Here is a 23,547-nt window from a genome sequence, read left to right as displayed (position 1 = left end):
ATTATTCTTTTATGACCCAAACTTGAAATATTAAAAAAATTGATTTTTAAATTTTGAACGGAGCGATAAAACCAATAATAATTTATCGCCCCATTTATAGGATTTAAAATCCCTCTTTTTTTCTTAATATTTCATTTCGAGCTCGGGCCATAAAATAAAATTTTTTTTTCGGCACAACCGCTACATAGAGGAGCACAACTTTCGTAAGATTTCGTAATAACTAGTGTGATTTGTTTATTATATTAGTTTAATAAAATATTATGTTTTTACCTTTTTTCGAATCGTGTTGATCTGCCGTTGTTATTTCATCGTCACTTGACGGTCGATTAATCTCATTGGTGGAAATTCTGAAAAATAAATGTTCAAAATTAATATCAGAAAGGCATGAATAAATCGTTGAGAAATAAAAGTTTTATTCGATTTTGAGAATATAATACTGTATGTTAACGACCGCCGTTCCGCTGGCGAGTAGATAAACACTTATACACGGTGGTCGCGGTTAAAGGGGCACGCCACACATTTTTGTACCGTTGTCGCGACCCATCCGACAATTGTATTTAGTTTTATGCGATTCATTTACTATTATAATAAAAAGAGGGCAAGTTAATAAAAACAGAGGATTTTAGAAAGGTATTTAAGTTCAATTAACTATCTTTAGGCTGTAAGTTAATAGTCAACAAATAATATTTCAACTTTTAAAATATTAAAGTTGAGATAGGGTAAAATATTAAATTGACTCAGTTAAAAAGAAGTTATAGTAACTTTTTTTAAATTACCGTCAGGATAACACATGTGATTGCACAACTTTCAATTATTATTTTGAATAATAACTAAATATTATGTTAAAAATGCATTCTATACTATTCCTTCTTATTACACGCTACCTGCACTGGTCAAGGTAGTTACTTATTATTACACGCTTGTGTCAAATAAATATTTAAATCAAGGGATATTTTTTTTTGTACTTAATAGTTAACACCATTGATCAACCAAAATTAATAAAAAAATCAATTAGATTAAATTACAGTTATAGTTGAATGTACAAACATAATTTTAATTTAATGTTTATTTTTTTAATTGATTGGAAATAGCTAGCTAAGTGGTTACAGTGGATTCTTTAACTAGTAAATACCCATACATTTGATTATAATAGTATTCGAATGTGATGATCTGATAGATGTCGTATTATAATATAAACAATGCAGAGCCATTTTAAAATTTAAGGAGTATTATAGAACAATGAACAATTTTTATATGAATTTCACACAAATACTCGTATTGCAAAATCGTGTGTTTCTTTTGTAAACACACACTCCACACCCATATTATGTTCCTATAAACATTAAGCAGAATTTAACAAAAAACATTTATCTCGTAATTATTATTTTTTATTTATGCATTACACAATGCTAAAAGCTAAAATGATTAGTGTTCGCATAATAATGTGTAAAGATTTTTAATGTTGAAGATAACTGTTCGATCCGTGCTCAAGACATTCTTCTTATAAAAATACCATAAAGGTAAACAGTATGATAACATTATAAGGTATATTGTTGTTTGTTATTCTGTACTAATCAGTGTTTTAATCTAAATCCTCCAAAGAATTTATCAGCATACATGCATAATACAATGATTTAGATATAAAACCAACACGTTTTCTCATATTTACTAAAAATTAATAAGTTTAATGTATTGGTCTATTAAAATTAAGAATTGCTGAGGTCTTAAAAGTTTTATACACATCTTTTTTTATTCATAACCGTCCCCAATCCAATTCAAGTAGTTTAATTTCTCTATACTTCCTAACATAGACATTTCTCCTCCATATGATTCAATTAGATATTTGAAAACTCAACTTTATTATTATAATATTATGCTATAGTATATATTGCTATATTATATTTTTATTTAATGCCTTCAACCTTTTATAATGGTAAACACTTCCACTCAACAATAATATTAAAGACTAAGGCCAAGATTAAATTGAATTTCATAGTTCCAAAAAAAAAAAAATTTTAATTTGTACTAAAAGTAATGAAGCATGTTACAAATAATTTCCAAGATATCTAAATTTTTCAAAATGTATTGAATATCTTATTTATAAAGTAGATATTAAATTATAAAGTAAATATAATTGTGAAAAAAAGTATCCGTACTAAGTACTAACTTCTAATTCATGACGTAAACCTTTAGAAACATGTGATTGACTAACAGGATTAAAAACTCTTTATTCACTTTACGTTATTAAAAATTAGGATATAAAAAGTAAAAAAAAATACTTTTTACGCAGTTCAAATATACAAAATGTCCTAGATCTATTATAATTTTCAGAGGGCAATTGGATTTGGGTGGAAAGTAATTTATCATTTCACTTGAATACCAATCAACGGTTTTCATAATATAACATAAGCTTGAGACAATTTATTAAATTATGATTTAGTTTTTAAGTGTACACATTTAGTATCTAGTGTACGGTAAATTATTTATAATTGCGAAGAAACAATTTGTTGGACAATTTCTCGGGTAATGTGAAACAATTAATAAAGCTTTTACATTTTTAGAGCTATATTTTTAAATTAGAAACAATATATTTAAATCTTTTCACAAAGCTATAAATTATTTTAATTACATTGTCATTATTCAAGATTATAGTATCTATTTTTTTTTCATTAGGTAATACAATTAAAAATCTAATTTTTAACGATCAGACATCAATTAAAATCCAAATAAATTAAATGATTTTTTTTTTCTTACAAATAAAGTCATATAAATAACCTAAAAAAATTCTGTTAAATTACGATTTGTACTTTGAAGTGTATAGGGGTATTTAATTTATTTTACCTAAAATAATGAGTGAAAGAAATTAATTAGCTAGTATATAAAATACCAATACCTTTTCAAGGTCAATCTTACAAATTGATTTTAAATTTAATAAATATTGAGATACAATTTTAATAATAAAATAATATAAATTTGATTATGTACTAAGCATTTTAATTATTAATGAATCATAAAAAAAATATAGGTTTTAATGACTATTTTTTTTTTATAAAACAATAAAACATAAAAATGTAATACTGATTTCAAAAATATATCAAGTATAAATACTGGGTTTGCCTTATTTGAAAAATATTCAAGGTGGTTAGATAAGACACAATAACATTACTTTCAGTTGAATTATTAATTATCTAATTAAATATAAATTATAATTATAAAAATTTTTTATATGAAAAGTTTGTATAAATACAATAGCTGACCTAACATACAATATATTATGGTCATTGGTCATATTAAATTAATCTTGAGATGATAAGGAAATCAAATATAGTTCAAATATTATAATAATAATAATAAATTTCAAGTAGAACCCGAGCGGTAAACCTCGATTGCACAAATGTTTACACGATTTAGTGAACACTTAACCTAAACGTGGAATTTCCAGTAGCGGGGTTTTGTCGGGACACGAGCTATAGGAACATAATATTGATATCGGTCGACGGTTGGGCCCGAACCTAACCGGTATAAACACATTGGCGTGGTAGGTATGTAGTAGTAGAGATTCGATGACAAAAAAATAAATAAAAATAATAATAAAAAATAATAGGGTTGAATAAATTAGGTTTTAAATAAATGAGACGGGTAGGCCCGTCGCCGGTGGGTGAGTAGGAAGTTATCGGTTTGCGCCCTTACGCGAAAACGTCGTCATCATCGTTCTCGTTGGCGTAGTCATCGTCACCGGTTGCAGTGGCTGCGTCGACGACTGTTTGTGGCGGTTCGTCTTTGTGCACAAAATCGACAAGCCTGGGCGGCAACCGGTAAGCGGGCGGTGGCGGCGAAGACGGAAGCGGTGGCGGGGGCGGTGGTGGCTTCTTCTTGGGCGGCCGCACTTCCTTCCGGGGCAGCGGTTTGGGCGGCAGCCGGTCCTCTTCGGCCACGGCCACCAGCTTCTCGTACAGGCCCACGTCGTCGCCGATGGCCGCGCTCGACGAAAACTCCCGTTCTAGCTGCATGAACGGCTCTAGCACCCTGTCTAGTACGCAGTTCTTGTCGCCACCGCCATTGATCACGCCGTCGTCGCCGGCGCAGTCTTCACCGACGGACGACTCAGCAGGACACTTGGACACCACTGTAGAAACGCTGCTGTTGGTGTCGTCCGATTCCGATTCTCCGTGGTAAACGAATAACCTGTAATATGGAAATATTTTTGTGATTATTATGTGTATAGGAAGGTGTGACGGGGGCATGACGAGCCCCCCCCCCTAACTTGTAAATCATTTTTTGTGATATTAATAAGCGACCCACACATACAAAATTTTAATTTTTTAATTTTTTAAAATGTTATTTTGGTTTTCCAAAAAGGTCATATTTTTCCATCTTACACCATATTATTGGTAAGATTCGGGACATGAAGTGGGATTTACTAGATCACATAAATAATGGTATAATATATGAAAAACAGCTATACTTTATGCCTTTGTAGTGTTAGGGCTTAAAAAATATTATAACTATCTTTATAAATAGGTACTAGGGTAGACATATTAGACGTTTTAGGTAAGATGATAGCCGTCAGGTCACTAAGAATTTACCCCAAAATGAGTTTCTCATCTTAGCCCTAACCATAACGTTGTCTACTTGTACGTATATGGCAAACAGTTACCGAAAAATAAACTAGGTAAATAAATATAACCGTTCCAAAATTTATTATAATAATAGCATAATGTATTATGATAATAATTGTTGTACAAAATAATTTGCATAACACACACGACGATGGATTTTCGTAAATTGTAATATATCAAACACATGGTTAGGCGAATTGTTATATCAATAACTTTATTAGGTTATAATTATAATCCGAATTACTTATTTCATAAATATAAACTTGGTTTTGGCTTATGGATTAAAATGTACTAACTATCTGTCTCAACTTTAATAGTGAAGATAATGGGCAATAACTGTCGTTGATTTTAAATTTCAGAAGGGAAGGCATTGCGGACAAGTAAAATTTGTAAAAACATTTATAAATATGTAGGTACCTATACTTTTTACAATTAACAAGTAATGTGCAGCCGCTTACGAGTGTGAACTCCATAATTAAATTGAAAATTAAAAACATCATTCAAAGTCTAAAGACAAAACTCTAGTAGGTACCTACTTATTTTGAGGTTTAAAATATTCGAATGCCTTATTCCAATGAACAGAGAACAGATACATGCATGATATATTATATAATATAATTGAATACAACAACTCTTATGGTTATAGTCGTATATACAGTTAAGTTACGCCTATAATACACGTGTGATGAGAATATATTTCATTATTATAATAGGTATCCAATTATAATTCTAATTGTTTCGATTTGCGAGGGAAATTAAAAATATTATACCCATTGCACAAACGCTTCATTTTTTAATTAACATTCAACACTCGATGGTATCTCGTACCAATATAATAATCAACATGGTCATTCCTGCAGGGCAATTCTTTGAACATAGCTTAATAAATAATAGGTTTGTATCTGTTTAGATGAGTTTCGTTATCTATGTATAATATAATCACCATGTTCATCAATCATCACTAATTAATAGAAATTGATCATCGATCATCATCTTTGTACCTCCTTTCTCTACATATAAATGAAATTCTTATCAGATAATAGTTTAATATTATAGTATAATAATATTCACTTTTTGCTTATATAACCCGTTGGTTTTTATATGTTCTAGTTGGATGACTTGCGTAAAATATGTGGCAAGAGGCTAATTAAATGTTGTTTTTTGGTAATTATAAAGTAATGTAAAATCTTATTTACCAAATGGCACTGTCTCAGTGTCTCGTCTCTAATTCTAATCATATACAATATACATTCATATTATAATATTCCTTTATATAAATATATTTATTACTACCATTTTAATCAATTACTATGTATAAGTATTTTTACTCACATAATCAATGATATATGTATGTTTTCATTTTTATTTAAAGTTGGGAGTTTCAAATTGTTCATTCATTACTCATGAAAAAAAAAACGTTGCGAAAAATATTATCATTTAATGAAGATTTTTACAATGACGGAATGTATTTTTGGTTAGTAACACAGGTTGGAGAGGTTTTTATTAATTGTTTTATACTTTTATAAGTATGTATGATTAAGTCAGTTATATTAAACTTATGTCTATGTATTCGGTTCTGATTGTTGTAATATAATTTGAATTGCTGGAATAAGTCATTAAATATTATTACAAAAACAGATGCAATACAATTGTGTGTGTGTGTATGGGGGGGGGGGGCAGTTACTCAGTTACTTTAGTCTCATCACTCTCATACTTCTTGGCTACCGGATATCTATCACTAATAAGCTTTTGACGATAGTTACCACTTATCAGTTATCAGTTATACCTAATAACGATGTAAAGAAGATATATCTTCTCTACATCATGTACTTAATATAATACACTTACACACGTATAAAGGTAAGCTCGGATAGAACCTATAATATTACCTATACTATACTCGCATTATGAATTACGGTGGTAGGTACACGTTTGCGCACAGTACACAATTTTCTACCTGAAAACAGACAACTCGTTTGCGTACAACAAAAATCGTGAAAACCCGCTAATACAAATGTTGACCTGAAAAATGACGACTTGTTTGCGTTACAACTATATTAAATCTTATTCCCAATTTAGACTTTATTGCCACTTTACCTAATAATGATATGATTTATATTAGGAGGACTCTACGGGCGCAGTTAATCATAACTGACTAATAAGAACCACGATTCTAAACGTCTAAACGATAATGCGATTTTTGAAAAATGTGTGTTTTATTGACGATAATTCAGCCACCTATGTTTTGAGTTATCATATAACTATTTGCCTATTGTTTAGTTGACCGTCACATACAAAGTATATAAACATTATTTTTGTTAGGGATTTTGGGTTTTAGTAGACTTTTGCTATAGTTTATTTATCACAGGTATTAAAAATTCGTGTGCTCAATTGAGTGGTGCACTTGTATTCAAACGAATCGTAAAAAAGGGTAAGTGTGCGGCAAACGGGTGGGTATCTCCCATGAATTATCGCATTACTTTATGTGTGTATATAATATTTATATTGTATATACATAATATGGGTACTTGCCTTTCGACGGCGTCCGTGTACAGAGTAGACGACGCGATTGGCGGGGGCGGTTCCGGTTTCTTCTGTTTCCGGGGAGGCACGGGCGGCGGCGCCTTTACGGCCAGCCGACCGTCGACCATATGCAGCTTGACGACCAGCCCGGACTCCTTGAGGCATCGGACGCAATCGTCGCGGCTCAGCCTGTTCACCGGCCGGCCGTTGATCCGGACGATCTCGTCTCCGGCGGCCAGCGGACCCCACGACGCCTGAGTGCGGGACGCCGGGCTGCCGTCCGCGCACGACTGGACGAACAGCCGGTTGCACGTGTCCACGCCGTCGAACCGCAACCCGAAGCCCAAACGCTCGCCGGGCAGGCGGTAGACGAGCACTTCTTCGGCGGCGTTGCTGCAGGTCGAACCGTCCGTGGGGGCGTCCTCGCCGATGGACAGCACTGTGACGAACGAATCTTCGGCCGGCTGAATGCCGCCGCGGCCACCGCCGTCCACCGATACGACGGTCACGAAGTCTTTTGCGGCTACTGTGCTCATCGTGCAGGTGGTGTGCTCTGTAGTTCTGTAAAAACCAATTGTAACGAATTTAATTAATTGTACCTACATGCTTATGTGTTCGATGATCGTATATTACACCTCCCCAGACGGACAACTCCAAATAGCTGACGACATTTCAGCGACCGGGAGTGTCCGGTGTTTGGAGAATTCGCTGTAAATTATTTCTATTTTTATTATTTAATAATAATAACTGATGCGAGCCCAATATATATATATAGAGGCATATAGTGCAACAACACAACATTAAAAGTATCTATATTACAAGATTAAAAACTTAAGGTTAATAATGAAGAGGTTTCGTTGCAGGAGAGCTCATACCTAGTTAAAGTAAGAGTTTGGTTCGTTTCTTAAATAAATGATTGAGCATAGAGGTACAACAAAACAAAAATTATTACCTATGAGTGTTTCAGGTTGAGATCTTTGAGTTTCTAAGTACAAGATAGGAAGGAGACAGAACCAAAAAATAGTTTTCTAAGATAAGGGCAATATTATGAGAGTAACAACGATAAACTACAGGAGGAGAGATTTAGAAAACGAAGGTATTATATGTACTGGTAAAATGTATATTTTGTACTATAGTATTTATAAAAATATACAAATTATCAAACGATTATAGTTTATTTTGATAGCGTAGTATTATCGCAGTAAAAATTTGCATATATTAAATCCACCGGAAACCGGTTGAGTAAAATGCTATATTATTAATTTATTATATGTGCTCGAATTGTCCTCTTAAATACATACATCTATGTACAATAACTAGAATGAATAGTCTATTAACCAAAAGTTAGGAATAATTTAATGGATTTTAGATTACTCAATTTGACTCTAAAAATTAACTTAATGTAATATAATTTTTAAGCCTTAATCCAATCGTATCGCATATCAGTAGAATGTACAGTTTGCAAATATTTGAAATCAAAATAATGATTACCCATAGGTTGTCATTTAGAAATCCAAAACCGATGGCTTATTATTTTTATTATCCTACAATAGTAGAGAGTGGACTTAAAACATTAAATTATAAATATTAAAAGTGTGTTACAACAAAACATTTTCAGAGATATCGGCTGATACACGCGTTAAAAAAATCGACTCTGTATATAACACATTCGATAATAATATATGTTGTGTCTAATAGGTGCAGGGTACGCGCTATACGGAATTACGTCGGTGAAAAAAAAACACATGTGAGCATGTTATTATAACGGTGACCTGGACTTGACTATACAACACATATATAGTATGCGGATTTCAAGTGCGCCCGCCCATCGCAGGTCGGGCACGCTTGTGTTCGAGTTTTTATAGGCAAATATATACACAATATAATATATATATACACGTGTGTATAGGTACACTTCGAGTTTAAGATGAATTCGTTCACCGTGAAATCGCAGTGAAAGTATATACTTATATTCTAGGTAGGTGCTTATATATATATATGCAATGTATGCGATTCGATCGCGAGAGAAAAACAATATTATAATATTATCAAACGTTTACTATCATCATCATCATCATCATCATCGTCGTCATCATTATTATTATAATATTTACTTTCGTCAGAACCGTACGAGAAAGAAAGAAAGATGTAGAAAGGTAATAATAACGATAACAACAAGAATAATGCAAAAATAATGAGCATAATAGCTGTTTTGCGTGCCCGTGTACTTATACATATATTATATTGTGAAGTGTATAAGACATATTAAAAGTGCAACCAGCGCCGTTTTGAATATTATAATTATATGCGTAGGTATAAATATAGGTACCTATGCGACCAAAATCGTAGAACGACACTAGAAAAATTATAATAATATTTTGTTATAACGTAGATTTAAGGATGATAGTACAATCATTTGCTGGATATATTATAATGGCATGTCGTCTAAGCGGAGGTACTTATATTATGATGGACGCATAATAAATTAGAAGATTTTCTTTTTAAAGCAAGGCGCCCGTTTTCTTGGTTAGCATGTGCGTCTTTCAACAACGATATAACCGTATACTAATAAATCGCAGAACTTTTTCCCGGTAATTTACTGCAGCTGATGACTAAATCGTTTTTTATTATTTATTTCATATTCTATACCATATGATTAATTGTCTAAAACAGTTTGATAGGCCAATAAAATGTAAACTGTTTATTCAATTAAGTACCCATTGCGGTCGTTACTATATATAATTTATTATTCATCATCACTCATCATTAACAACATTCAAAGCTTAAAAGAGAAATTAATTTAATATGTAAAAGTTTGCGGTATTTCTTTTGCTGGTCCACTATGGTCAAAATAAAAGAATCACAAAGTGTGTAATATAAGCGTATTTTCTAAAACAATATGCAATCACACTAAAGTGTCCATTGCTTTAAATTTCTTTAAATTCGTTTTCAGTAAATTTAATAGTCAATAATTATTACTTAAATGTAGATTGCATATAATAATATGTTATATGTACATACAAATTTAAGTATAAACATTCATAGTCAGCACTCGAATCCGAAAACGTTCGGCTGACCAATTGCCCTCCGGTCATACTCTTCGCCTGCACGGTCGACTTCGTCCTGGGCTTGATTTAATCCTTATATGGATATAGTTAGCCTTAGCATTAAAATGTTTTTATAGTATAACATTTTGACAGCCTTGTTTACGGCTGTGCTTGGTATACTCTGTAAGTGTGTCGTGTTAAAAAAAAATGTATAAAACGGATTTTATCACTTTAAAGCGTGCGTATTCGTGATATTTAATATTGGACAACTTCTGCAGTACCTTTGCTTAGATGAAACTTAAAAAATAAAGTGAGCAAGTGAGCCTTTTCATTGAGTCTATCACTGCAGTAATATGATTATATTCTATTTGAATTAAATATAAAATAATTGTTTACGAAAAATGATTCTGACCAAAGGAAATGAATCGGTCTAGACTTCTAAAGGTATTTTATAGGTAATAAATTATACCTATTTTTATTATTAATAATACAATTGTAATTTCTTAAACAGTTAAAAGTTGAACTGATTTTTTTCCAAAAAAGAATGCATTAAGTCAGTACCAGCTTACCGTATATAACGTGTTATAGTTAGTGCCGTAGTGGTGTAAAAAGCTTGAAATTAGTCTAAAATATAATTTAAGCATATTACCATTTTGTATAAAAAGTGATGATGTAAATAATGGTGGGAAGCTAAACTTCTTTTTTTAATACCATTAAAAACGACTTAAGAGGAACACCGTATTACATTTCTAGACGAGGTACCTATTTCAATTGTATATATACTAAATGTATTTTAAACTACAAAATAATTTGTATATTCTGTTCAAATTTACGAATTTCGCATAAATATGAACTTCATACGACTATAAAAAAAAGGTGAGACATTTATTTTCAATATTTTATTTACAGAATATTTTGTGAGGAAAATTGAATTAAATGTACCTATACCTAATATATAAATAAAATATTGATGACAGTAAAACAAAAATTTTATCAACATAAATGGAAAAAGTCGACAATTTCAAATTTTTAAGAATATACTTTATTGCAAAAAGTTCCAAAATATTATCATGAATACTAAATTATTAATGTATGGTGAACAATTTGAAGCTCAGTGTTATTTCTATCTGAATTAAAATTTACAAAAAAAAACAACATTGATTTTGTGAAAAACTCGAGTTGTGTAATTCAGCGTAAATATTCCAGTTTTTGTGTCAGTATTTGTTGTTAATTTTTCCCAATTAAATTGAATACGTTTTGGACCACCCAAAGAACCAACTAAATCAAATAATGAATACAATACAATTTTCTACCAGAAATTACAAAAAAAAAGATTATACAATCTTCTACCCAAAACTAGTTATACACCCAGAATATTATGAATAGAAACACGTTTTCTGCTCCAAAACATAATGATCCACTGAAATAAACACATATATATATAACACTTCATATAGAATTTAAAACATATCATTGTAAGACTGATCTTTTGTTTGAATCTAATGTTGAAATTCGTTTGGCAAGTACTTTTTAAAAACATATTATGTTAATACGACAAAACGTTGTCAAATAATTTCAAATTTAGTGGTAGATAATTTATGCGAATGTTTTTAGAATATTACATGACTGCCATTTTACTATTTTAAAACGTTTTAAAATATTATGTTATTATTAACTAACTTAACCAAATGTACAAAATGATTTAAATAGATATAATATAATATTATTAAAACTGGAGAAATGTATTGTTTTGTACAACATTAATATTGTTATTTGTTAGTGATATAAAAAAACTATGCTAACAGTAAAACGATAAACGATGTGAATTCCTAGTAATTGCAAGTACTATTTACTTTAAGTTAATTACCTATCTACTGTGATTAGTAGTATATATTGGACAGTACTCCGACCTACTCCCTGCTCCCTGCTCCCTGCTCCCTGCTCCCTGCTCCCTGCTCCCTAGCCCTCGGTAAATATACCTCACGCGCGTAGGCGATATGCGGCGGCGGCGGTGAGGGCTAGTGAGCAGGGAGCAGCGAGTAGGTCGGAGTACAGTCCAATATATACTGCTGTGATTCAATTCAATTTACAAAAAAACATTTAATGTGGTGGTTATTAGTAATCTTCACTGCTGTCTGTTGATCGAAGTATACGAATCGAGTACAAAACGCTCATTTGTGTTGATAGTTTCCCAGCATTTATAAATTAGTCCATATTATATAAATATTAAATTATAAATCGGAATGATGAAGATTTAAAAAATACAATTAATGAAACATTTAAACATTTAATAATGTATAACCGTATAACTGTACTATCTTTATTAATGTTTATGTACCATACTTATAATGAGTATAATAAATATTGTATTGTATTCGTAGCAGTGTCAGTGTGCGGTGTTCAATGGTGTATCAGATAGCTAAAAATGAATTCCTTAATAATAAAATATATTGAATTAAATTAATCCTAGCTATTCTTTAATCGTTTAACGTATAATATTATCTACCATCGTCCACCGTTGCAACCTAATTCGACATGTAATTTTAACGATCCGATGTCTTCGAACATTAAATGTACGATATAATTTTACCATCGCATGCCATTTATGTTAATACTTATAATGGGACGGTTAGTGCTCAACAGTGTTTTTGTTATACGCGACGATTCTCACGGATATTTTGCACGCCCTATAATTTGTCAAGTTGTAACATCTTGTAATTTTTATAAAGAAACCTTATTATGAATTTAAAAATATATCCACGATTTGCCATTTATTATCCCTATTGTGTTCAAATTGCCTTAAACGATAAAATATAATAATGTAATGTAGCACAACTGTTGAAATGTAATGATTTTACAAGTACCTACTTTTTTCTTTCTATTGTACCTACATTAATACCGGATCTAGACTTATCACATCATGTTGTCGAGGTTTAATATCTTAGTTCAAAATCTAATCTGTATAGTAGTACGGTATTATATTTTATTGTCTTTATAAACAAAGAGATAAATCGTCGAAATCAAACCATCGACAGAATCAGATTGGGAGGTACACCGTACAAAAGAAAATCACATTGCATTCAATGTTTTTGTATTAAAAAAAACTACATAGGTAATATATTAAATAATAGTTTACAAGTATTATATTATGTAATTATTGTATACTCTTTTAAGACATACAAAAATATTTCAACTTCACTATTGTTTTTAAATCGAGTATGTCAAGAGGTACGACTGTGGATAATTTATTTTATACACACTTAACCGTATCTACTTAATTCGATTTGTAACATTCGAAGGGAAGGCAGAATAGGTTCAATATTTTGTTTTGGCGAACCACAATAATGTACATATACAATATTACCTATATTTAATGTACTATATGGTTCGTCAAACAGGATGGAAATTAACGGAAATGCTACTATTTTCCCCCTATTTTGTTTACCGGAATATAACACGTATTATAGCTGTACACAAGTACGGAATCACACGTTGAAAAACACGTTCTGCGGTAATTCAGCTGAAGCCTTCTAAGGCCCGTAGTAACAATAATTTACCAACGATATAATATTATTATTTTGACCGAACAATAGATGTAATTTAGTTGTCGCGATATAATATTTTATACTATAATACATGTAAAGAACATGGTTAGGTTAAAAAGTATGTACGAAGTACATAGATTTATTGTCGTATTACTTCAAGTTTACAACGGCCCAGTATCCAGATGGACCGTGTAAGCACACCAATAAACAGTTGAGTAAACCTTGATTTTCCAACCCTTCTTACATCTCCTCCCAACCTTAACACACATTTTTAGTAACGATACAAATCAAAATGTTCTCCCTAACCTACTGATACCACATATTATCAAATAAAAAGATACGCTAAAAAAAAATATGGCAATCCTGTGGCTCTGTCGGAACTTCCCGAAAACATTTTAAGTACGCAACCATTAAACATTTCAATACAAGTATATGAATTGATGGGTGTAATTGGCGTTTGCGGAAACAACGCTAGCCCAGATAGGATCTCATCCCTATTTTGTGTAATAACTGAAATTATGTTAATCTATTAATGTAATACAATAATTTTTGATCTAAATAGATAATAAAAGCCATTAAAAAAAAGAAAAACAACTGAAATTTCATTCATATTTCTTGTTAAATTATTAAGTTGTTCTTTAAATATCATATACCATATCTCTATAGTGTTATACAGTACCTCCATCACCCACACACGACAACAATATTATTTCAAAAATTAAGTACAAAATATGTAGATGTAAAAAAGTTGACACAGTTTCTTGGTAAAATATTTTTTTCTTATACATTTTATAAATTCATAAAGCTGGTTACATCAAACTCTGATACCAACTGCATCAATATCAAACTATTATAACCGAAGAAAAATATGAAAGTTTATAATATAGTTATTTCTACGCCGTGCACAGTTATAAGGGCACTGCATTTTACTAGCCCCGGGCGTCGTATGTCCTAAATCCGGCAGTGCATATACAACGAGTTACCGATTTTTTGTTTATATCAATACCAAAAAAAAAAAATGAAATCATGTGGCATCTCTAAATGAAGTGTGTGAAGTCATAAATCAAATATTTTACAATTATGTCTTAGCTGTTAGGCTACTAAACACCAAGACTAAATGTTATGTGCCTTATTGGTATAATTATTATATTTTGCGCAGTTTTAAAATTAAAATATATCTATTTTAAGAATGCACTAAAAAATTTAAAAAGTAAATAAATATTAACAAACGTAATTTTGTATTTGGCTTGTATGATAGTTTTCCAAAAGAATCAGCTATAATTTTGCTTAAAAAAAATCAGTGTTATCCTGTTTTTCATAATTATATGGTAAAGTATTTTAAAGTAACATAGACACGATTGTAATTTGTAGTAATTAGATTAAAACCAGAAATTAAAAAGTATAAAGACTTGTTAAAAAATATTTCAAATAATATATAGTATTGTTTGACTTTGGCAGTTGAAGATAAAGGTAATTTAACAGAAATAGAATACGATTTCGAGGAGTTCTACCTGAACAATTCGATATACGTATCGAGTTAACGAATCATAATATAATTTACATTTTGTTATAATATATTAATTATTATTCTCAAATATTTTACACTACCTATGTGACTAGGTACATATATATTATAATAACTGGCAATTGCAATTACCTATGCATATTATGCGTTTATTACTTATACGTATAATTATTTTATTAGTATGAAACCTGTCCGGTTTGACAAACCGTATTATAATATCATAAAATCTCGAGTTCGTGCTATGCGAGTTGATTATAATAATTTAAAAATCCTCAAGTCAGTATCTCTAACGCAACACGTATATACTATTATATTCGTATGCTGCTTCGCAGTGTCGGAACTCGGAAGACAACTCGAAAGTCGGTCAATGGTTTTTGTATAAGTGAGCGAAAAGTTTTTCTTTGGTGAAACTATGCTGGAAATCTTATTAAATGCACTTCTTTAATATTATAATGCTTTATTAAACACGAGATGTTAATAGTTGCGAAACACGTACCTACAATATTGTGATACATGCCGCGATACGAATTTCTTTACCTCTCGCATTTACATAAATATATTAATTAATTATGTTTTTGTTCTCGAAATCACTCTCTTATAAATTAGTAATTACAATAAATGTGCCTCGATAATTCAGACTTGAAACGCTTCGGCCAAATAATATTATGATACTTTATTGTTTTTATTATGAAACTCAAATGGTTCACCGGTTACGCGTAAACATTAAAACAAACTGCCTAGGTTAATATTACATATTTTAGTGCGGACGATTCGTTGTTTACATACAAACATTCCGACTTTTGTTAAACTGCACGTCATAGCCTGTACACACGAGACAAGTGTACGTATAGGTTTTAAATATTGTTATAAAGTCATGGATTCCGAACTGGTATGGTGTAAGTTTCGAGGACGCTACAACCGAATATGTATGTAAAATGTAAAGTCAATTAACAGTTTAAAAATGCGCTTAATTCGTTTTAAAATTAATAAAACAAATCTATGAGATTCACAAAATAATATTCTTAGTTTTACATTGTATTATAAGTAAATTCGCTATAATAGTATAATGTGTAACATAACACTGAGTTAAATAGATTATTCAAAACGTACAATTGGCTATATGTTATGCGTGTGTAAGACGGAGACGACGTTGGACGTATGTGGGTGTAGCGTCATCTTTAAGACTTAAGTGGGTACATAATAACATAAAACGAACACCATTCAGTCTTGTATATTGTTTCAGCAGCGTTTACGAAAAGCGATATGACGATAGTATAATATCAGTGAGTTTTATTTACGCGTGCATTCGAAGTGACGATTACCAGATTTACCAGTTTTTATACCTCAAACCTGATAAATTGATAAACCAAAATATAATTATGTAGGTATTGATTCTTTATTATTATTATGCGAAGTCGCGTATGAGATTCCCGTCCAGTAAGATTATTATTATTTATTGCAAAGCGGACCCGCCCGCCAACATCCGTAGCGTTTACGTGATGTTATTATAATACATAATATTAAAATATTATTATGGTAAAAAAATTGCTCTGGATTTCTATAGATTTTTACTCTCATGATTAATAAGTATGTGTGTATGTTCGTGCCTAAGCATAATAGTATTATAAGTTTGCCGCATGTATCGATTTAAAGACCGTTTTTGTTGGTCAGAACCAGTTTGGTTGTATACTGAATAATATTGGTACATTCATGTCATGGTACTATATAAATTGAAACCAGACGGAAAAAACGGATTCTTCGTTTTTAATGGAAAATTATTTGATGAAACACGATATTGCGGAAACGAAATCGAAATCCACTACAACTATGTAGGCAATATAGGAAGGTATATACTATACTTAGTACTCACTATACTAAGTTACCCATAGGTACATATAAAATATTATAGTTTGTACATTCGCTAACAATATTTTAATCACTTCGCATTTTAAAGCAGATATTTGGACATTTTATACTAAAATTAATGATTCATCGCCGCTTTTACCCACCGTAATATGTAATAAATAATATTACGTATACACATAAATACATTGAGCATTGCCTTTAGTCATAGGCACTCGAATAGCGTAATATAATAATACACCTATACGCGTATACCTATTGTACCGTTATGAATATTTAGTTGGTATATATGTTTATTGTATATATCTAATATGCAAACAGGTATGTATATGTCGATGTAGTATTCCCACACGCGCAAACAGCATACTATTATATTTATATATTGTAATTTGTAGGTACAGGTATATAGGCGCGGAATAGCGGGAACAACGGACCGAAATATAATTCATTGTAGCTAGGCGCGGGTATACGCACGTTTTTTACGCCACCACATATTAAATATAACTTATAAGGAACCTAGACATATGCGATTGTAGATCTGCCTAATAGATACATAGTTTATTATATGTGAAGCGTGTTAATACACCGCAAAGATAATGATACCTACGTATTATTATTATTTTAATAAAAAAAAATGATTAAACTTTAAAAAATCACAATAAACATGAATATCAAAAATTAGTATAGTTGTTAAAAGCTGATGGTTTGTGTCTCAATGGAACCTATCTACTGTCTAGATTTTTTCATCATAATTGATGTCAACCATAATTTTGTAATACCGTAATTTGTACGTAAAATAATATGGACACGGAAACGAAATTAAATTTATAATTTATATGGAAGTTATAAAGCGATTAAGGTCATCGGAGGAAATTTTTAAGCATTGAAATGCAAAGATGATGACTGTCAGGCGAGAAGGATGGAAAAAGAAAAATAATAATAATACCATACCTGGTGAAACGTGTTTTGTTTACCCATTTCAGGTACCTATATTTATAGTACATGTGTGCATTTTATTCGCTAATTTATTCAGATTTTTAAAGTGTGATTAGATCCAAATGGGAAATCATGTATGTACTTATATTTATATTTACATATATAAAAACCTATGTATATGTTAGATGGTCGGTTTATTTTTCTAGTATCTACCTATTCATATATTATGTGTATAGGTGTGGGCGTTTTTGAAGTGAAATTTAGCTCAAGGGCATTTTAGCCATTTATAATTCTTTGCTGACGCATAGAATTTGAGTGTAAAATCTTAGAGTTCTTTGACAGTGACAAAATTGAAAACTAATTATACCTACTTAAAAACAAAAGATTAACTTGTTCATATTTATTATCGACATAATATAATATATAGTGTTTGATCGATAAAATTTTACTTGCGCATAAATGATTAACAAATTAAATGATTAACTAATACGTAAATAAAATACAATTCAATTAATTGTCAAACTATTAATTTTTTTTTTTTTTTGGGGGGGGGGGGTTTAAAGGTTTTAACCATTGTTTATTCATAAAATCTGGTTTTTATTCTGGTAACTCATGAGTCGATAAATAAACAGCTATATCTTATAATAATCTTAAATCGTTCTCATGATAAAAAAATGTGCACAGCAGACATTTTCATGTACAACCTTTAAACAAAAATAATATTTCCTAATCAAATTGTCCATGCAAATTTTAAGCGTGACCATAGTTTTCTCTACATACGTTTTTTTTTTTGTATTCACTTTGAAATACCTGAAAAATGGTTGTCAACCAACCATTATTATTATTGTGTCCTCGGGATCTTTATTTTTTCCATGTTTAGAAGTTGATTGAAAACATCGATGTACATGAGTACATGAGACAACAAATTCCAAAACTAAATATAAAAACAGCTTAAAAAATTCTGTAGAACACTTCATATCCAAGATACTATCATGTTGTTTAATTTGATTGATACAATTATTAGTAATAAGTAGTAGGAGTCAAAAGTATATTTTTAATTATATAACAGATTAAATGAATACATCTAAAAAGTTGCACTTTTGTGTAACACAATAATATTATTAGGTCTATTAATTTAAGAACAGTTAACTTTTTGGTTTTACCTTAAGAGTAATTTTAAAACATAAAAATTATTTATTAGTGGATATAATAAATATACCTACGTTTAATGTTAAAAAGTTATCTAAGAAAATATAAAACATATGTTCTCTACAAATTATGTATTTAAGTACTAAAATTATTCTGGACCAACACCATTCGTCACTCGGCTTTGGTTCATTTAATATATTAAAGGTAATAAAATAATTAAATTCTGTTATTATATGAGCGAAACAGAATATTTTTATCTGTGATGAAACTACATAAAATAACTTTGAAATGTATAGTTTGTCACTATAAAATAAATATATTGTAAACCATACCCTATAAACATATTTTGTAAAATGTTAATTCATTTGTATAATTGTATACAATTGTAAAATATTTAAATATAAAACTATTGCATTGGGTACATACATAATATGTATAAATAATATTTCGTCTGGCGTCCATAAAATTATAGATACCACACGCAATTGTTCCTTTTCCTTAATATATTATATTATATTGGAAACAATAAAGTATTATTCTGTTCCCGGTTCCTGCGCCCTGACCACAGTTATTATTAATACATATTAATATATTATAAACTGTAACAGGTGTGCATTTTTGAATAAACGTTAATCAAAATCAAGTGTGAATGTGGAATGGTGGGGTACACGTGGAGAGGATACAATACGCGAACAATTTATTTACAGGTAATAGTTTACGTTGCGATAGATATTCGAATGGTTGAATAAAAAATTGAGTTGACCGCGGAACTCAATAACACATTTTGAAACCACACGACTCATGAAACTAAACAGAACAACACACCTATTAATACTGCAAGTACGCTGAACGCACAGTTGATCGAAAGCCGTCGTAATTGTTTGTGCGCTTGTCACTCGCCAGGGCTTTGATCCGCTGTACAAACCCGAAGTGAGAGCGCAGCTTTCAAAAAAAAAAAATGAATGGTTTTCTCTTGTAAATTTAATTCAAGCGATGTGATGATATAGGCACAAACACAAACACACACTCACACATGTCATATTATAATATGTATGCGGACGGTGACGAACACATCAAAATCAGTGTATATAGTTATTAGTTATAATTTACATCAAATGGAACGATAAAAATGTTATTAAAATATAAAAATAAGCTATAGTTTTATTATGTTTCTGAAAGAAAATGTTTTATTAAAATTATTAATAACGATTTAAAATATAATTTTGGCTGATTAATAGAACTCTATTATTGTATACCTATTACCTATACCTAGGTAGGTAACCATGTATGTCGTAAGTACTAGGTAGTAATGACAAGTAACAGTTGACACAAAAAAAATTCAAAATCGAAACGCCAACCTATATCATAAGAGCTTAAATCCTAACGACTTTTCATAGCAACATAATAAATTTCAATATACTTTAATTCATTATAGTACCTATCTAAAAATATGTTTTTTGAAATTTTAACATACATTATTATATTGTTATATTTTTGTTATTAGGTCGAACAAGAATTAATTAGTGCGAAATTAAGTGAGTTATGTAAATAATAAGCCTATTTAAATAATGATGCCAGTATTAATGTTGAAAATTAAGATAATAGTATTCGAAGTATAGGTAGGTATAATATTGAATATTACTATTTACTGTATTAGAAATTAGAATGTGTGTTATGCCTTCGACTGATCACAGTATAGTATATCAATAACATTGTTTTTGTTCTTGTACAAAATTGTGTTTAGGAAAATAGGAAATTGCCAATCTGATATGGTTTTAAATCATTGTCTCTATATTCTCACCTTGGAAAAAATAGTAACACAAAATTGTTGTAGATCTTAATGTCATATACTTAATTTTACTATAGAACATTTTAAAAAGAGACGTTTCAGATCATAAAATATCTAATTTTTGTTGTTTATATACTATTTACCATTTACACAAATCTGTTCGTTAATAATTATAAATATTATGTACTATAAAATAAATGTGAAAGGGCAAGTGCGTGCGCGGAACAAGGTCGAAGACGGGGATTCGGAACAATCGCCTCGGCTCAGGCCGCCGCATTGGCCAATGAACCTAATCGTAATCACCGAACTCACAGTGTTCCCACATGATCGGCGGGGGTGGTGATAACCAAAATTTTCCGTTCTTATCGTTCATTGCCGGTTACCTATCCTCCGAAAACAAAGTATGATATACTTTATAGTCATATTATTATATACAATAGTACAATACCGATGAACACTTGGGTTATTAATTTTTATAGGGTGGGTACCATTTAATGGAAATTAGTACATTTATATAATGACGTCAAAAAGATTTTAGATAAACAGATACTTGAACTTAAACACATCGACTATATATAAACGTACTATACATAATAGCTGCTATGGCTATATAATATATATATTATAATATGCCTATTGTGATACTATTGGACCACTATATCACTGACTCATTTTACACTCGGACGTGAATTACACACAGCACTTTTTGAAATATATTTAAGTCGTTCATTATCTATAACGGACTTGGAAAACCGCTACAACGAACGTTCGCAGTATATTCCTATAGGTTTTAATACACGTACCTACCGATTGCAATGCAGTCGTCCAGAATAATTCGATTATAGCGTTAAGACAATGGACATGACTTTATACTCGTATTATAAAAGATAGTACCTTAACCAGAAAATCGCTCCTGTCGGTTAAAAAGATGCTGCCATGCTGGTGCAGAGATTTATTAAACCCCCAACTATAATTCCACTTCTAGAAGGTTCTGTCACTGGACTACGATATCCATCCTCATACTATGTCATTGTGTAAATTATTCTCCATTATATCACATTTGCTTATTGTACACATATTACAGATTTTAAATTTTCTATTTTAATAATAATAAAAAAATAAAGTTTGTACCTATATTATGATATACATATATTAATATTAGGTACCACTATGAAGTATTCATGTGTGTTAAAACCAATGATATACAGTACAAGACTTACGTGCTCAAAATGTTAAAAACGTATCCTGTAGGCCAATCCTGCTTCGATGGGTGGGTATTTTAAATTTTCGACGGCAACAGAACACTGAGACCGAGCAATACCGAACTAGATGGCCCGTCGCCTACGATGACGTTAACGCCCGCGGCATGAAGTCCGATCGTCGGCGGAAAGGCAGCGACGACTGCGGTCATCTCGCGAAAACCGAAAAACACCGTCTGGGCTCGGAGAGGGCCAACCGAAAACGAAAAAACCGCACGCGGAGCACGTGTACTCGTCGTGGGTGGGGGTGGTATCGGAAGGGTTGCAGGCGAGAACCACCGGGAATCGACGAGCGGACGACGGACAACGGATAGACCGCTCGTGTGGGGCCGGACGAACACGTACTGCGCGTAATGCGTATGCACTCTGCGGTCTGCGCGCACCTGTGGCGCGGGCGCCCCGACCGAACGGCGTGTCTTCTTCGCGGGTCGACGGAGGGGATGGGCACGGTGGCGAGGACCGGCGGCTGTCAGACTCGGTCGAATGTTTCGCACGAAAGTCGCGGCGGCGGTTACCGGTTATAATAATATTATCTATAGGTATGTTATATACGCGCACCTGTATCCTTTTGGCGGCGGGCGCAACAGGTTTTTTTTTCTGTGTCCCGATATTTTTGCTCCCGTCTCAAGGGTCGTACTACTTGCAGCGACGAATAGAATACGAGTCCACCGCTGTGACACGTCATATGTGTCCGAGTGAGCCTTCGTCTGAAACCATGAAAATATTAATCTTCAAATAACACCTCCGATACTATCGCCCTATCCTATGAGTTATGACTTACTCATATAACTATACAATAAGCCGAGTTGAGTTGACCACTTTTCATAGATACGTACTCAATATTGTTAATATCCCCTTATCACTTAGACTTAAAAATATGGTAGGTTTGCCAAAATATGGGGGGTCTTGTTGTATTCTCTAATTAAACATTGATGGTTAACTCAGTAAAAAGATTGGTAAGTTGGTCAGCAATATATTGTCCTTTTTTATTACATTATTATAACTTATAACATAATTTAAGTCGAAATGTAAACTGAATTTTGCAATCTTAAAGGTTTCGTTTAAACATTTTTGAAGAATAAGTGACATTTTGAGCACTGGTGATCTGTGTTTGAAAAAAATAAAATTATAATAAAACAAACATATTTAAACTTAAACAATAAGTCTAAGTACTTGACCAAAGCCTTGGATATGTTCTGTAACTTTCTTCATATTGATTTTTAAATTTTTATTCCCATTGGAAATTGCTTACAATATTTTAAATATTATGTTTCTTAAGTTCAATTCAATTT

At 31.3% G+C, this 23,547-nt stretch overlaps 1 protein-coding gene across 1 annotated transcript in view; it reads right to left on the bottom strand.

Moving 5' to 3' along the window:
- Positions 1-22,604, bottom strand: part of LOC111040473 — a 69,638-nt gene extending 47,034 nt beyond the window's left edge. Inside the window, exons 1-4 of the mRNA XM_022324402.1 lie at positions 22,217-22,604; positions 7,152-7,703; positions 3,691-4,185; positions 271-347 (exon numbers count right to left, since the gene is read on the bottom strand). Of these exons, the coding sequence (XP_022180094.1) occupies positions 271-347; positions 3,691-4,185; positions 7,152-7,678 (1,099 nt within the window). The 5' untranslated portion in view covers positions 7,679-7,703; positions 22,217-22,604. The remainder of the gene's footprint in view (positions 1-270; positions 348-3,690; positions 4,186-7,151; positions 7,704-22,216) is intronic.
- Between the last annotated feature and the right edge of the window lie 943 nt (positions 22,605-23,547).

This window comes from Myzus persicae, unplaced genomic scaffold (assembly GCF_001856785.1).
Source record: "Myzus persicae strain clone G006 unplaced genomic scaffold, MPER_G0061.0, whole genome shotgun sequence".
In the NCBI taxonomy this organism is placed as follows: Eukaryota; Metazoa; Arthropoda; class Insecta; order Hemiptera; family Aphididae; genus Myzus; species Myzus persicae.
The sequence above is the reverse complement of the archived record's forward strand: the minus strand, read 5'-3'. Positions and strand labels throughout refer to the sequence as shown.